The sequence below is a fragment of the Taeniopygia guttata genome, chromosome 6, assembly GCF_048771995.1.
Source record: "Taeniopygia guttata chromosome 6, bTaeGut7.mat, whole genome shotgun sequence".
NCBI classification, from domain to species: Eukaryota; Metazoa; Chordata; class Aves; order Passeriformes; family Estrildidae; genus Taeniopygia; species Taeniopygia guttata.
The window spans coordinates 16,480,203-16,497,480 of NC_133031.1; the positions used below are offsets into that span (position 1 = coordinate 16,480,203).

The window sequence follows — 17,278 nt, forward strand, 5'->3', positions numbered from 1 at the left end:
TAAAACCACTTCAGTGTGATTTACGTGCTCAATGGATTGCCTGTGCTTTGGCTGCGAGCGACAGCGTCTCCTTTTCCGAAGCTGCTCCCCCATCTAGCGGCAGGTCCGTACCTTGGCTGCCGGGACAGGGATGGAGATGCTCGCGTCTCACTGCCCGCCTTAGGCACCTAACACGTTGGAGTCTATCTAGACCAGTCAATAAAAGACATGCTTGATTTTTCTGCAGATTTTCATAAAACTTTTAATAGATAAGAATGGGATTTAAATCAGGGAAACTGCCTTGTCTGCTGGGAGCTTTGTAGGCGTGAGATTATTTCATGTAAAATGAGAGATGAGGCTGGCCCAAACACAGTACTAAATCTGGAGATGAATTCAATCACTCCTGTAGATCATTCAGTATTAAAGGTATGATTTTCAGTGCTATATTTACATTCCTCCTTTAAAACTCATAAGTCTCCGAATTTATTATCTGTATCTTTGAGCTGAAGACCTTTTCATTTCTTTCCTGTAAAGCTTAATATATAAACCCTGTCTTGATGTATCTTTTTTTCCATATCCAAAGATTCTGTTACTAAAAATACAACACTAAAAGCTCTGTTTGGCAGTGAGTTTGTTATTAATAAAAATTAGCTATTGGTTTCTGTGCAGTGATACCAACATGGTTGGGTTACTGATAACCTTGTATGAGAGAAAGCTCCTACAGAACTGCTCTTTGCCATTGGAAGAGCCTGGAGACTGTAATGTTAATGGTAGTGTCCGGGCAAGTTTAACAGATACCAGAACAAAAAAAAAAAAAAAAAAAAAAAAAAAAAAAAAAAAAAAAAAAAAAAAAAAATCCAATAATTAATAGCATCTGATCTTGATTGTCCCTATAGAAACCAGAATATACCAGCAGATATAGCTATTTTCTCATTCAGGTTGAATGCAGGAGCTCATATGCTGGAGATTTGTGGGATTCTTTGGGATTAAGTCAGTAAAATACATTATAGATATATAAAAACTTCAGCCCTTGACATGAATGTTTAGTAGGAAAAAACATAGCAGAAAATCTCTGGTATTTGTGAAATTTGAACCTTGTTACCACAGTCTTTGTAGCTGTGAAATTGTCCCATCAGGCAAAGATAATTAACTTATTTAAACGAATGTAGTGAAAATTATAATATTTCATTGTACCAGTATACTTGTCTCTTTATTTATACTGACACAAAGTCTGTCAGTGTAAGTGCCAGGACAGGTATGTATAGCCTAGCTATATTTTTGGCATATTTTAATTGAGATTCTGTATCTGGTTCCAGAGAGTTCTTCAAGCATTGCTGTCTCCTGGCATTTTCAATGTATTAATAATGCATATTTTTGTTATTATTGCAACTTTGTTGATATAAAAGACTGCTGACATAGATCACAGGTTTGTCAGGTGACAAACGTTGTTTTTAAGCCTTGCAGTTCAAAGCCCTCATAAACTTGGGAGGCTGAAATCCACTGTATCTTCTTCCACCACTATCATCTTATATGTGTGACAGCTCTGTTGCCTCTGAACAGTCAGCATTTTTCCTGGCCACATCATTGCTTTCATGCTTGAGGAGGACATATGTGTATTTTATGTCTAGAACAGGACTGTAAAAATAAAACCTGTTCCAAATTTTTAAGAGTAAAGTTTGTGGCTGGTATAATTTTCCCTGTGAATGTTTTAAAATCCCTTTAATTTAGTTTTAAGCCTGAGTCGAGTTGACCATCAAAATACATTTCTTTAGCCTGATTTCAGCTACAGAATGTAAAAAAATTTGGATTTGTCTCTCCAGATAATAAACACAAAACCTCTTGATGCTCTGTGTATTAAAACAAGTCCATTGTAAATAGAGGATACAGTTAATGTAAGACAGAGAGTTCTTAGAGGACAAAAGATTTAATATGTAAGATAAACCTAATTGCAGTTATTTTAGATGGAACTGGGTTGTTCTGGAAAGATATTTCTAATTTATCTGTGTATGTCTAATTTGAAATTAAATTAGGAATTGCTTGTTCTTTAAGAGCATACATAAAATGTGATGTCTTTAATCAAATACACTGACCCCAAATGCAAGGTGTCTAAGGAAAATAATTTCTGAGATATATCAATTCAGTTTTGAATGGCAGCTACTTAAACACCCTTGCTGTTCTGCAATGTTGGCTCAGGTACAGTCTAGCAAGTTCTAGAGCAAAATTTGACTGAGATGGTCACAGGCAACAGTTTGAGGCAGTCCTTCATGTGGCTGGGGCTGCTGTTAACATAGTACATAAGCATATTTAAAAATAAAAATATTATCCAACCACACAAATTTGCAATGTGTCAGACTTTGCAGGTGCATGTGAAGATGAAGGAATTGGAACATTAGTGAAGATTTTTTTATCATGGGTGCTAACATGCTGTAGTAATGCCAAGTACATGCTGTGATCTTCATGGAACAGCTGCAATTACAACAGCTGTAGTGATGTTCTGGTTTATGTCACTTGGGCATGCTTTGTTTTAACTTAGCCTAAAGTTTTGTGCCACAAGGCAAGAAAATTTAGGGAAGAATTTGTGGTAAGTAATTTTTAACTACTACTGTTGATGTTATTAATTTACTGCACTTGTAACATCCTGGCTGTGACTAGTGAGATACTTTGGTTCATTTCTAATAAATGTGAAACTGCCCGTGGATGTGGAAATGTGTCCATCTGGTTTTCTGGAATCATACTGTCACCAAACAGGCACCAAATCCCAAAATACATAAGTCTGTGATTAGCAAAGTCTTGTGGTTGCCTGTAATTTTCATCTCCTTCTGTGATTGCCTCTTACAATAACACTGAGCTTTGGGAGATTTTATCACGCACCCAGGGGCCTCTAGCTCAAAGCATGCTGAGGTAATTCATGTGTATGATGCCAAGTCATAGCATTACATACAAACCACTTTTCAGTTACTCAGTAGAAAAAATAACATTTCCACTATCCAATGGGGGATAATAATTTTACTCTCTTGCCAGTTGCACATGTTATTCATTGACATTATTTTGTCCAGTGGGACAAGGAAACAATTTGATTCTAGTCCTTTCTAAAATATTATTTTTTTAAGAATCACTGAAAGGTTTGCTCAAAACTCTTTATAGTTATTAGTCTAGCATTAAGAGGTTTGCCTTTAATTGTTAATACAGAAATCCAGACTATTTTCTCTCATAGAACCCATTTCTTAAAGCCACTTTTTAAAAAGATGGGTAAATTGTGTAATATTATTTCTAAATTTCCCTGCAATGTCTGTATTTTTATATAGTCATCTCAGTCACTGAGCATGTTCATTGATTTCATAATAAGGCAGGGAACCTGAGGTTAGATGATTTCTCAAAATACCTTTCAGTCGCCTTGCAAGAATCCAAACCAACTATTTTATTTCTGTTTAAAATTTTCTTGAAAAATTCCAGTGGATGAGGCTCAACACCACTCAGTTCCATTTATTTCATGCTTCACTACTCTTACCAGTAGAGTAATTTCATAATATTTCAGTTCAGTTTCCCTTCCTGCAAACAAGATTATTGCTTTTCGCCCCATCTCCAGAAGATGCAGAGAACAATTTATTCCCTTCTCTGCTTCAGCCTTTTCTCCTTTGTAAAAAATGTCCATTGTAGATTTTGCTTCTCTGGAATATTTTCCGTCTTTTCTCCTTGTCATGTTCTGGACCATAGATTACTGTTGTCTTCTCATCAAGAAGAATGACACTCAAAACAAAACACAGCTGAGTGTTTGCCTTGTTCTGAGGTTTACTAACTGTGCCCTGAAGTACGTGTCAGTATGTTTACAGTTTTTTAGTCAACACTGTTGACTTAAATCCAGCCTGTGGTCTGCAATGCATTTTGGATCTGTTTTAATACCAGTCATCACTCATCTACTTCTGTGCATTTTGTTATTCCTGTTTGTCTTCATTATCTTGTTCATTTTCAGTGACTCTGGATTGCTGCATTCACTCTGGATTCTGTTTGGATGCTGGTATTCTCACAGCCCTTTTCAGCTTCAAAGATCATTAATGTGTCCACCAGGCAGATGCTGCCTAAATCTGAATGAGTCAACGTGTTGGCTGTAGCTGTGGAACTGTACACAGGAACTGAGCATACTGCCCATGTGGGTCTGCATGCATTTTCGTGCTTGACTTCTGGGTCTGCATCTCATTTTGCTGTTCATTAAGTACATAGTCCTTGTTCCTTCAAATGCATGTGTTTCCACTTCTCACAGTTCCATTTCATTCACTTGCCAAAAGGTTAAACAGCACAACCCAAATTCTGATCAGATTGTCCACTTGTATATTGCATGAGATGTGGTGGGTTTAGAAGAGTTATACCAAACCAAGTTTGAACCCATATTTTTTATTCAATGAATATGTAGTGTTTCAAATATGTCACTTTTTTTAACTTCAGCTTGAGATGGAGATACCTGAAACTTGAAATTACAAGACTGATGGATGCAGAAATATTTGATTTTCTTTTTATGGATAAATTCTGTACTCGTTAGGCCTAAAACAAGAGCTGTGGTTAGGTGTCAAAAGTGAGCCAAAGGCTTAGTGACCAATTAGTTGTGTTGAGTTTTTAGTTCAGGTTTCAATATGCACAAGCAAAATACTCTCATGCATACAATTCCACATGGAAGTGGTGTAACAAATAGGTGATGATGTGTTACATTACCTCATCCCTTTGGGTTTTTTTAAAACAGATTTTATTTTTAAGTTGTTTGAGTCAGATTTTAGTTTCACTTCCATGTAGAAAGCTTCAGCTATATAAGGTCAAGTGGTCTGTTCATTCAGGATGGACCACTTCCTTCTAAGAGCTGGCAGGTTAAACAAGCTTCCTAGTGCTCTGGACACATTGGATAGTGCTTTTTCCTCTTTATTTGATGTGTGTCTTCTGTGGAAGGATTGAAGATAAGTAGGAACTTGAGATCATGTTAGTCATGCTTCTAAGGCTTCCGAGAGCATGATCTCTTCACTTGGGCTGATGCCCACCTCTGAGCTGTTTAGTCTAAATACTTGTTGGACTCCTATTCCGTTCCTCTCTAGTCCCAGCAAATACCTGAAGGCAATGAACTATATTAACTAAGAGTAGCTTTATGATACCAAATTTTGTCTTGCATTATGTTTGTACCTAGCAGATACCTAATATCTTCCAAAACCATTCTCTCTCTGGTCATTCTGCAGGTGTGTTTGCTAGCCTGTGTGTACAGTTCTCTGGGCTGTTTCCATTTTCATCAGCACCTCAACCTGGATCAACATCTGCTCGCTCTATGTAACATGGAAAGAGACTATTTCCTGTGGATTCTATTGCAGGAAGAGGAAGCTTTGCAAAACTGTGCTCTCATCTTTGCCCTTTGTTTCTCTAGGCTCTTATAACTAGCCAGGCAGCTGATACTGTAGCTGTGGGGCCAAAATTATGCAAAGAACATTGAAATAGGCTATATAAAATAGTATAGCAGCCAGAGGAGAGGTGTATGTATAATGTATGTTTGTCTAAAAATTTAATTTTTGTTGGATTAACTTATCCAATATAAACTAAAGAACAAAAAAGATGCACACCCAATCAGCATCTAAATGCTCTCTGCCTTCAAGATCCTATCTTTATTTATACTTTGCCTGGACTTCAGACTGAAGGAGTCCTAAATACATGTTTTATTTTTCACTCCTTTTTTATTCTTACTTATATTTCCAGCAATAGAAATAAGTTGAAACTTAAATTATATATCTGCATAGAAAAAACCTAGAGGAATTGATGATAAATGTGCTGTTCATAGCAATGAAAATCCATTAAGGTATTTTTATTCTCTACCTTTACAATCAAATACTGAAGTAAGGAAGTTGTAGCATGCCAAAAGACATGCTTAAACCTAGTATATTTTTTGTCTAAAACTGTATTGTCATTGCTTACTTTGGGCATGGAGCATTCTCTGACAGGACTGGTCAAGCCATTCTGGTAGTTACTGTCAAAAGAAGCAGTGAAGAGGTGCTTTTCTTCTCACAGTCTCCAGTCTCCCATCTCTCACATGGTATCTCTAGCTCCAGAAAGAATGCAGCTGTAACCAACTCCCTGCACAAACTTGAATCAGGAGTCCACAAATTTACCCCAAATAACTCTACCACACACAGTGGTAAACTCCGCTCATAAATTTGCAGATCCCAACTACAAAGTTGTATTGCCTAACAGTTTGCAATCCAGCACTGTCAGTAATCATTTCATGTTTCAGTAGTGCTTGGTGTCTCTGTCCACCACTGGGCTGTCAGGGCATTAGTCACAGTACTGTCACATAGTTGTCAACTCTCGCTCCTGACAGCTCAGAGCCAGGCAAATCTGTGGGAAAAGGGAAGTACTGTCCCACCCCTTTTATAGAAAGGGGACTGGAGTCTAAGGACACACGACCACAATAACAGCACTGCAATGAGCAGAGATGTTACCTAGTTCAGTCTTGAATCTCAAGGACTAGACTTCATCAAGGTTCTTCTTCCTATCATTCCATCACCAGTGTGCAAAGGTTGATATACCCAGACCACATGAAGCTACAGCTGTAGTAGCCTTTTCACAAACAGCCATGTGCTTTTTGAAAAAAGAGAATTTAGCTTGTGCATATCAAATCCTTCACTAATCAGAAAGTTCAAATATTTATGTTTTACTAAGGAAGATAACAGTCAGATTAGAACTTAATAATGACAATTCTCTTTTGAGTCACCCTTCTATTTTCCAGAGAGGAGAAACAAACACATAAGAAGAAGTTTGTTTAATGATATTTAACATCCATAATACAAACAATAAGTTAAACACAGTAAAAATAATTTAAATAAAGATTGAGGTTCCAGCCCTCAGACAAATAATTCAAGTCTACAAAACAATAAGTTTAAAAATAAACCCAGAATAAGTCTTGGAGAGAAAAAAAAAACTTCCATATAATATCTGTTAAATGAATGGAAATAAATTTCTGACTTTTGATGCCTGCAGCATTCAACAAATGCCAAGTCCTTAAATCTTCTCCAGGGTGCAGAGGTACATGTAGAGACACATTCAGACTTTCCAGGGAACGCAGACACCTTCACATGTCACCTGGAAGTCCAGCAAGTTTCCAATTTGCCTTTTTGCAGCACATTTCTTAAGTGAAATACATGAAGAGTTTGTGATGCTGACTCAGCTACTACTTTTTTTCCCCCAACTTTTTGATGCCAAGCCTGATCACATTCTCAGTACTGGTCTTAACAGGCTAGGTTTGTGGGACTTGAGACAGTATTATTCAGTACAATGAGGGGAGATTCTAGACTCAGGTCAGGTATAAAATGAGTACTTGAGTTAAGTTGAAACTGTATCAATATTTCCAGAGAAAATGCTGGTTCATAAATTAAGTAGACAGCTAACTTGCTATGCATAGTATCATGGATGGGAATAATCATTTAAATGTTAAATATTTTAGCTTCCCACTGAGTGGTTTCCAGGTAATTCAGAGTAGTAAGATAATATATCAACCCTCTCTCTGCCTCATGCTTCAGGAACACTGATGTGACTGACCACACAAGCATTCAAAATGAAAGCTGCTCATGACATTCAGGTCTTCACTGTCCTGGTGTCAGTATAAGCAAAATTTTGTTCATTTCAGTCCAGCTGTCAAAAATAGGTCACTTTGGTTCAGGAAGAAAACGACTCTTGGCAGTTAGCCCATTCATGCTAGTATCAATCCAGTTAAGGTACTGAGTAACTCTGGTGTAAACACCAGGCTTGTTTTCCTTTGCACAGCCATCTCCCCAGCTGACAATCCCATAAACCATCATCCTGCCATTGTGCTCACAGACCATGGGGCCACCGGAATCTCCCTGACAACAGAAAGAGAAGGTGTTAGGTCATTTTCTGCAGATGGAGCCTATGATTGTTTAGAGATAAGCAAGCTAGTAAAGACCTTTGAGCTAAAGCTTTGATCTTTGAGAACATTGCTTCGATGGAACAGAAGGTTTGGCATCTGCTGTGGCTTGAACAGTCTCTAAAGCTGAGGAGGCCTTTAGTTCCCCCAGGATACCAGGAGAATTGTTACCTTGGAAAACAATCCTCCATCCCCATCCTAAGTTTACAAGCACTGATACTAGACTAGTGATTCAAGGTCAAGGCCAACATGCCCTATTCTTCATCACAGAATTGTCTCTCTGTCCATAAAGTACTTTTACACTTGAGGATGCTTGTTCTTTTCAGAGGCTCCTATGGTCACTCTGCCCAGTAAGGTGCAGGGAAATAAATCTATTTTTGAGGAACCTGGAGGAGCTCAGTGTGCCCTATAATCTAGCCTTGCAAAGCTATAGTTAATATGCAAACTGAGATAAGAATAGTTGCTAATATAGCTCTGATGGATATCTATAAGCTATTGCTTGAATAGATTGAAAATAAGGCCTTGAGGAAAAATAGTAGCTAAGATACTGCACTTCTTGCACCTCCAAAAAAAGTCCTGGAGGGGGTAAAACTTGGGTTCCAACTTTATTCCAGATATTTGGCCACACAACAGGTCAATTCCACTTAACATAGTAATTTCTAGTTACATTAGAGACTCTTGTGACTAGCAGAATTACAAGATGCTGCCAACTGATCCACATAGTAGTGTACATGCATTTGAAATTATTTAGAAAATAAATCAAACCAATTTTACCTTGCAGGCATCAATCTGCCATGCGGGATCCCCAGCACAGACCATGTTGTCAGTAACTCTAATATTGTCATAGTATTCATATTTGCATTTTCTCTGTGATATTAAGTTCACAGTGGCTGACATCAGTCTTTGAGCATAGAAGATGTCATCTGCACAAAAAAAAGTATTCCATTATTTTCACCCTCCAAGAAACAAAAAGAAGCAAGAAACCACCCATAACACAATTTCTGCAATTGACATAACCATTCCAATTTTCCATTGAGGCTCTTACTTCCACCTTATACAGTATTGGTTTGCTTTTACAGTTCATAAATAAGTTTTAAAGAGAAAAACAAATGATCCAAATACAAAATATAAAGTTTTAGGTTTTAGAGGGAAAGAGATTGATCATTTTTGATGGAAATTCTGGACAAATGCAATCCTTTGCTAATCCTCCCACACAGATTTAATTTTTTTTCTGCTGCTCATCACATCAGAAACCATAAAAATTGTGGTTTACAAAATTACCTTACTTTGTATGGTTGATGAGAGAGAGAAGCATCAGATAGGAAATGCCAGACAACTAGAGAAGCTGATAGCAAAGGTCATCTTCAAGAGATGCATATGGAATGCATACAATAGAGAGGAATCCTTTTTTAATACTTCACAGGTAGTGGTGTAAAAATCATCACATTCCCACCACTGTGGAAGACCAACTTTGGGAAGAGAAGTAATTTACTTACAAAAATCTTGTTTTCCATAGCCAGCTATTTCACAGTGAGTATTCTCTTTTAAGTAAAGGTTCCTCTCTGGCAAGCAGACTGTTCTGACATACTTGGATTCTACTGCACACTGTCCAGAAGTCGTCTTTATCCTTACCAAAGCTATGAACCAAATCAGAAAAGATACAGTTAGATTTGTAAAGCAAGGTTTTCCCCTCAAGTTCTGACAATAGCAGTACTTGGTACAGTTAATTGGAATAGTTACAATTATATTTAGTTCTGGTTACATAAGGCTCCCCTCATTGCTTTTGGAATGAGTCATTACGTAATAACAACAAACATTAGTTTCCCGACACTAAAATTGACAAATGTTCCCACTTGAACTTGTTTCCTCAAAGGATAGAGGCTGATAGCTCAGGCAAAGATAATCTGCAAGAGTATCTTCGGATGTTTAAAAGGTCAACTTTCTGACTGGCTGTAGAGGGTGATACCCACTATCCTGAATGGCTTACACAGATATTCTTGGATTTTCTTTACTTTAGCAGCAGCAGGAATCCGGAAGGGGTGGTAGAATTCTAAGTGTCAAGTGTAAGAGTGAACAAGTCTGTTCTGTTCAAGTTGCAAAAACCCATCTCTGACATGGTTGCTTTAGGAATAGGCTAGTGAAACCCAGACTTTCATAAAAGTCTGAATTAATTCAGGATACCCTTCAGCTAATGAGGTGCCTGATATGGCATTCCCATGCTATATGATGAACCTACTGTGCATGCATTTTTTTCATCTTTTACTATACATACAGTCTGATCTTTAGGCACATAATAAAATGGCAGAAATGCAATGCTGCCACCAGTGCTTATGGAAAAGCCATGTCTTCACAGGTCCAGAGACTGCCTGCCAGGTAATGCATCTGGTATGTACCACAAACAAAACTTACACAAGTGCAAAAACTGTCAGCACAGGCGTAGTTTTCAGGCTGTTCCTGTTCCCCTTTTTCCCATCTCTGGTTCTGGTCTTTTAGATGTATGCCACAATTAGGCAGCCTTCACCTACCCCAGTGTTTTAAAGGCTTTTATCAAGACAGCACTTACCAATATCATTCTCATTGCCGCCGGTGTCATCTGTGAAGTCAGGGTGAGAGATGATCTCATCAACTATGAATACTTGTTCTTTATCATCAGTAACATTCAGTATGGACTTTCCAAGGAAGACTTTGTAGATAGATTTGTTTATTGGTCTTCCTGACCTGAGTAAGAGTAGAGAGATTGATGAAGACTACTGATTTCTGAGAGTAAGGTCAACAACTGATATCTAGTCTCAGTTCTGTTTCATATTTATTTTAATGCTGATAAGAAAAAGTAAACTTTAGTCTGCTTTGAAAGTTGATCCAATATTCTGAAAAAAAGCATCTTAATTTTCCATTTGAAGGGATTAAGAGATATTCAGACATTTTGAAACATGCCTAACTTGTTGCTACTAATGAAAGGCGTTGGCCTTAAGAACCCCGTACAGGATGCCAAAAGGATCAGCTTTCCATAGAAAAGTCAACAACAAACAGCCATAGATGTATTACACAGCTCATCATCAGTACAATTATTAGGTTTGGGGAAGGGCTGAGGTAAAAATGAAATCCTGGCACCAAGATACACTGAATTGTTTAAAATGCATCCCCCACCCAACTGTCCACATCTTTCTTGTTCATTCTGCTAGATGCAGGCTGCCAGAGGTTTAATGTTTCTTTTACTGCTCTTGTTCAATCAAAGGAACATTCTTACTGTGGTGCATTCCAAAGGCTTGCTCAGGGAGCATCACACCAAGAAATCAGTTGAAGAAAGTGTCAAATAAAAGGTCCATGGAATTGGAAACTTACGGAGTGTGGAAACAGTGTGCTGCTGTGAGCACCCAGCACGGGTCAATGAGGCTGCCCCCGCACAGGAATTGATCCCTGCCCCTCACAGTTTGGAAGATGCCAGCTATCCAAGGCTGAGACTCAACCTCTGCCTGCCTTCCACCAACAATCTTGAAGTTCTTGCTGATGCTCCTTTGACCACATGTAGGCCCTGCAAAAGGAAAGATTTTGTTCAGATGTTCTTACAAAAACTCCAAACTTGTGCTATTAAAAATAAAATTTTAAAAAACCAAACAAAACCCCAGTTGTGTTGAAACTAATATTACTTACCACACTTCTCTATGTTGCAAGGTGTTTCTTGAATGGCAGATCCCCTTTTGGTGTAACACCAAGGTCTGCTCCTTCCATTTGGGTTTCTAAAAGATAAAAAGAGTTCTTTTCATAAAGACAGTTTTAAAAATTCATAGTTTTTTAAAATTCCAAGTGATCTGGAAAAAACCAAAATATTTTCTTGCAAGATATGCCAGGGAAAATAATGCTTCAGAAATTCACATTCCAAATACTTTTAGTCAATAATTCAGCTCTGTAATTTTTTTTTTAAAAACATGTTTCTCAGTGAAGCATCTCTGGGGCTATGATAATGGAAGTTATCACAAGAACAGTGATGCTTTTCTTACCTGCAGTAGCTGTGTTTGCCCAGCCCAAGCTGCAAAGCATTCTCTGAGTAAGCATGGTAATGACCCCTCCTGATTAGTGAGGGCAAGTTCCATGGCAAACATTTGTCTTCTGTTGCCATCCCTCTGTAGTCCTCCCCATTTTCAGTATAGCATGTGCTGTCAGTGTCTGAGAAAATAAATACTTTATTAGCAGCATACTCTTGTTTATAATTGTTCTATAACAGACATGGTCAAATCCTTCTAATGATGAAAAAAGTTCTTGCATTACATGCAAAAACAGGTGCAAAATCCACACTGACTAGATACTGTTATTAAATTTGCTCTGTATGGATTTTGAGCATTGAGTATCTTACACTTTAAAGCATGCATATTAATTCTTTAACAGTTTAAGTGAAGTTCACAACCTAATAAGTTCTTCTGCTTCTGACCACCCACAAACTAGTTAATTTTTTCCACCTCAAACTAAAAGTAAGGTTGAGGTAGGCAACCTTAGTGAGGAGGCAGGGACAAAAAAATTAGAGATCCTGATTTTGCATCAGCATTTACGTGCTTCTCCTCATTTAGTCTGTTAGCATAAACTGCTAAAGGCTATCCAGTCATGTTTCTGAGTAATGTTTTCACTTGGCATTTCATATTAATTCTTTGACTATCTTTTAGACCTTTCCAGTCAATTTAGTTAGCATTAAGGAAAACAGATACTCTACCTAGTTCACAGTGAATCCCAGTGTATCCGTCTGGACATATGCAACGAGTAATTCCACTAAAGAGGTAATAGCTAATGCATCTTCCTCCATTCAAACAAAGGCATTCTGTAAGTAAAAGACATCACTAATTATAGGCAAGACATTTGAGTGCAGAGGTGAAACATAATTAAAAACTAAGTTTTAGGGTGTTTCAGTATCATTAAGGGTCTTCTTGTATGAGTACAGGATAATAAGTTCCTTTTAGGTTCAAATAGAACAGGCAGATGCTTACCCTTGTGTTCTGATCTGCGTTTATATGGCTTGTAGTATTTCCAGCTATAAATCTATAGGAAAAGAAAAAAAAGGATTTTTAAGGAGGCAGTTCCTTTTATGTGGTTTGATCATCCTTTCCCTACTGCATACCTTCAACAGTTTAGTTTTTTGCATGTAGCTACCTACTGAATATGCTCTGTGGAATCTGGATATGAATGAGAAGTGGAGCTCTAATTAAGCAAAGCTGAATGAGGAAGGAAAACTAATCCCATGTCATGCAAAGAAAAGCCACAAAGAAAACCCCAAAAAACCCAGGATCAGAAAAACCCCACTGAGCTGTGCCACTGCATCAGGTAACATTACAATTATTTATGCTGTAAGAACATAAGCAGCTCTTAATCATCACTGTCCCTAAAACAGGGAAGGAAACTTCACCCTCTCCACCAAGCAGTGCAGCAAAGATGCAACATCCATCAATTGCCCCTATTGTTTTGGTGACCTTGGTACTTCACATTTCTGCCATATGAATGAAAGCCAGAAATTTTATTCAACAATGGATTGTTGTTCTGTCCTTCAAGGTTTTGCCTCTGCTTTGCAGGCTGGCTATACCTTTCTCCATTAAATAAGATTAGGCTTTTGAGATACTTAAAACTTACAGACTCTAGTCCCGTGACAAGTGCACCCAAGGTTACTGTGAGGAAGATGAGTAGCTTCATGTTGCTGGTTAACTTCTCCCTTTGTTCTTCTTCTATCTGTATTATTTGATTCTGAAAATAAAAGAGGAATTTCATGTCATGCTGTAGCCTGCAGTGTCAGCTTTCTTGCTTCTGTTGTCTTCAGCTGGTTTCAGAATAAATTACAACACAACTGATGAAGAATTAAGCTTTTACTTGCAGCAGGATAGCTGCTTATTATTTCCATATATTTAATTAGAGGTTATACTTTGAGGATTTTTTGTACAGGCAGCAATACAACCAGATTTTTTTAAGAGTGTAATTGAAGCAGGGAAAGAGAAATTGTAAAAAAATCCATACTCCATTTTAGCAGTATGGACTAAAAGTTGGAAATTGGCAGATGTATTTAGCTGCTATCCAACTGTTTGTACCTATTTACCTGGCCATTGCCACCTTCAAGGAAAGCACTGAGCATACAGCTTCAGGGGATGAAAGAGAAGGCTCCGTTTTTCAGTACCTCTGTAGTTATCAGCTGCATATTGAGGCTCAGCACTTAGGTAAAACCTGGCCACCTGACCAAGTGCCTCTGACCACTGCCAACTCTTAAAAGTCTGCTGGTGATGTTGCCTCACTTATTTTCAGTATTAGAGGTTTACAACATATTCTGTTTTGATTTCTTGTATGCAGCTGGGTCTTGTAGCCAAGCATGTATAGCAATCTTTCCAATGGCAAACAATTATCTTGTAAGAGCAATGGGGGTACAATAAAGTCCCATATGTCTTTTTCTCTTCTTAAATTGCAATGCAAGTCATGGGAGTATTTTTTTAAAGCATTCTCACTTTTAGAAAACTGTACGACTTGATTTTTAAAAGATTCCATGGGACTCTCAGCTATATTTACATCAGCAAAAAAAGCAATGCAGTAGAAGAGGATGTACAGAACTGAGCTAGTGCTAAAGACCTGCTCCACACTGTACCTGCTTCAGATTTCTACACTGGACTAATTCCAGTTTGATCTTGCAGACTGAATGTCTGCTGATATCTGGATTGCACCTTCTAGTTTTACTTTATTTGGAAGAAATGGAGTGCAAGTACTCTACAGCTCATTACTGAACGCTCCTAACACACGTTAAGTTCACATGCACAGTGGTGTAGACCAAAACATAGGGTATAGAGAAGATCAATAGATTCATTTGGAAAATAGACACTACACAAATGAAAATGCTAATGCAGATGCAACCTTTGCTGGTAAGCAGGTATCATAATGCAAGAAAGCAAATCATGCCTCGGGTACTTGGCTGTGTATGCTTTTCAGATTCAGATGAAATTTCAGCAGCTATACTTCCCTTAAACATTATTATGACAATTATTTTTAGCCTATTTCGCAGCAATGAAAGCAATTTACTCTTTGCTCCTATAGTTACTTTCTCATGCCCAGCCTCCACAGCACAAACAGCAGTACTGCTGATTCCTTTAAAAATTCTGACAGACTGTGGCAACTAGAACTGACCTTCCCCGCGGCCGCGATACTACATCGCAGCAGCCTTTTTTCCTTTTTGAATTTCAATGTAATTTTAAGAGCAATCGCTTCACCCCGATCTATTTAGACGCCGCAGTGGCGCCTTAGCTGCCGAGCGGGCGTGAAGGACGCGGCACTTACCGGCGGCGGTGCCGAGCTGGCGGAGCTGCGGCGGTGCCGAGCTGGCGGAGCTGCGGCGGTGCGGGAGCTGCAGCGGTGCCGGCGCAGCGCGGCGCGGGCTCTATAAAGGCCGGCCCGGGGCGGGGCCGCCGCCGCCGCCCCTCAGCGCTCCAGCGCGCCGCGAATCGAGCTGCGCCGTGACTCAAGGAGGAAATTTTTTTATGCTGCTTTTTAGTTTCGGGGAAGGGGAGTACGGCCAGGGCAAGTACACAGCTTTGTACAGGGTAAGATTTCTGGAAGGGGCTCCTTGGCTTCCCCGCGGCAGTCAGCAATTCATTAGGGACATTTATAAAAGCAAAAGAGAAATGTGAGTGAGAGCTATGAACGGAATGACTAGAAACATGCCTGGAGACATGTCAGAATGATAACAGTGATAACATGTATGTATACATACATTAGCAATAAACATAGAATGACTATGAAACGTGCCTGGGAGCACAAGCAAATAGGGTGTATTTTATTCATATGGTGTTACCCATAATAAGAGAAACACAAGTGATTCTTTAATTAACAGAGGATTAAACTCTTTCAGGTGTGGGTAAAACACAGCCCGCTGGGAGGGAGTATTGGGTCAAAATGTGCGCTTGAAACACTGGGTGTGTTTTCAGAGATCTGTCTGCAACTGAAACACAGGACATCGGGGCGAATACGGCGCAGTTCTCATGCCAGCTGGAATCTGTTAGGACACAGATTAGGGGTTTACTGCGGGTGCTAAACTCATCTCCTCCAAATTATTTACGCTCCCTTGACCCTGAGCAATCTATTGCTCGTGAGAACGTGGTCATGGTTTCCTTATAATTTCTGCCTCCCAAAGAAGTATTCAAAGCAGTTCATTTCATGAGATGAGGATGGAGATTTGAAATGACAGATGTCTAAGAATGCAGAATCAGCACAATAGCTAGTCTTTCCTGGCCCAGTTAATTGTGATTTTGTTCACATTATGCTGCAATGTTATAGCAATGCAGTGAATAACAGCAAACCAGTACATAATATTTGTGATTGTATTCATAAGGTTTAGCTTCAGGTAGTGAGGGTGACTAAGGTGAGGTAGGTCTCTAGAGGCTGTGTAGCTGAGGAAAAGCAATTTCTTTAGAGGTCAGAGGAGTAGTTGACCTGAAATTCCCTCAAGAGAAATGTTTTCATAATTTGACAATACAGAGCTTAAGGAGACTACCTTTCTATTGTTTGCCATGTAACAACTGGTGTGAATCTTCTTCCCTCCCCATTTTCTATCTGTGGTATAACCATACTTTTTTTAAGGTCCTCTCTTCTTACATTCTCTGTTCCTTTCTGTTCAGATCTTCAGGCTCACATCAGAACAGATCTCATGTTTGCAGAAAGCACACAGAGTTCACTGAATGGCAGGAACTGAGTCAAGGAAACAGCTCAAGCTAGAAGTCCATAACTGAGCATAGGTAAGGAATAAACTTTTCTGAATTTCAGGAGAGAAATTTATCTCACATTCTGTGATGACTTAATAGATCAACATCACAACTAATTAGACCCTTTAAGAAACAGGGCATAAAGAATAAGAGCAGAATCCCCATGGCACTCTTTATTTCAGAGGAGTGGCCATCAACTAAATTTATCCTAAGGAATCAATTCTGCAGAGGGGGAAATAATCCAGATTTTAAAAGCAGTCTGTAACATTTACTCAATTCATTTTAATACACCAACCTTACACATAATAAATGAAGAAATAGGTCATAGTTTGATTCAGCAGGGAGAGCAGGGAAAAGCCTGGATGCAGGAAGAGGAAGGGCTCCCCAGGCTTGGGCAGCACCTCTCCTTCCTCCTCCATGCTCCCAAGGGAGACTCTCTAGGCCTTCCTCAGACTCTCCTTCTGGGAAAAAACCCTAGAGCAACTGTGTTTCCTCCTTGATATCTTTGTTTCCTGAGAAGTGTGATCAGTTATCCTCTCCCTGAACCTTTGACCAAGCTGTGCAGATGCCCCCTGTTCCTAATTTTCTCCCTAAAACCTGCAGGCTCATACTTGTTTTCCAGATCCCAGAACCAAAAACTTTTGTTGTCTTCACTCTGACACAAGATACAGCAAGATTCAAATCTCAC

General features: G+C 38.8%; 2 protein-coding genes across 17 annotated transcripts in view; one reads left to right on the forward strand and one right to left on the reverse strand.

Annotated features, from left to right (window-relative positions):
• The window catches only part of CAMK2G (calcium/calmodulin dependent protein kinase II gamma), a 255,718-nt gene that overhangs the window by 44,237 nt on the left and 194,203 nt on the right, over nucleotides 1–17,278 (forward strand). The window lies entirely within an intron of this gene.
• PLAU (plasminogen activator, urokinase) lies at nucleotides 6,746–15,288 on the reverse strand. The gene is made up of 11 exons (XM_012574464.5): nucleotides 15,170–15,288; nucleotides 13,493–13,603; nucleotides 12,856–12,907; nucleotides 12,585–12,689; nucleotides 11,881–12,046; nucleotides 11,534–11,619; nucleotides 11,225–11,414; nucleotides 10,446–10,600; nucleotides 9,379–9,519; nucleotides 8,657–8,805; nucleotides 6,746–7,838 (listed from the first exon to the last, which is right to left on the reverse strand). The coding sequence occupies exons 2-11, from the start codon at nucleotides 13,550–13,552 to the stop codon at nucleotides 7,644–7,646; spliced, it is 1,299 nt and encodes a 432-aa protein (XP_012429918.3). The 5' UTR covers nucleotides 13,553–13,603; nucleotides 15,170–15,288; the 3' UTR covers nucleotides 6,746–7,643.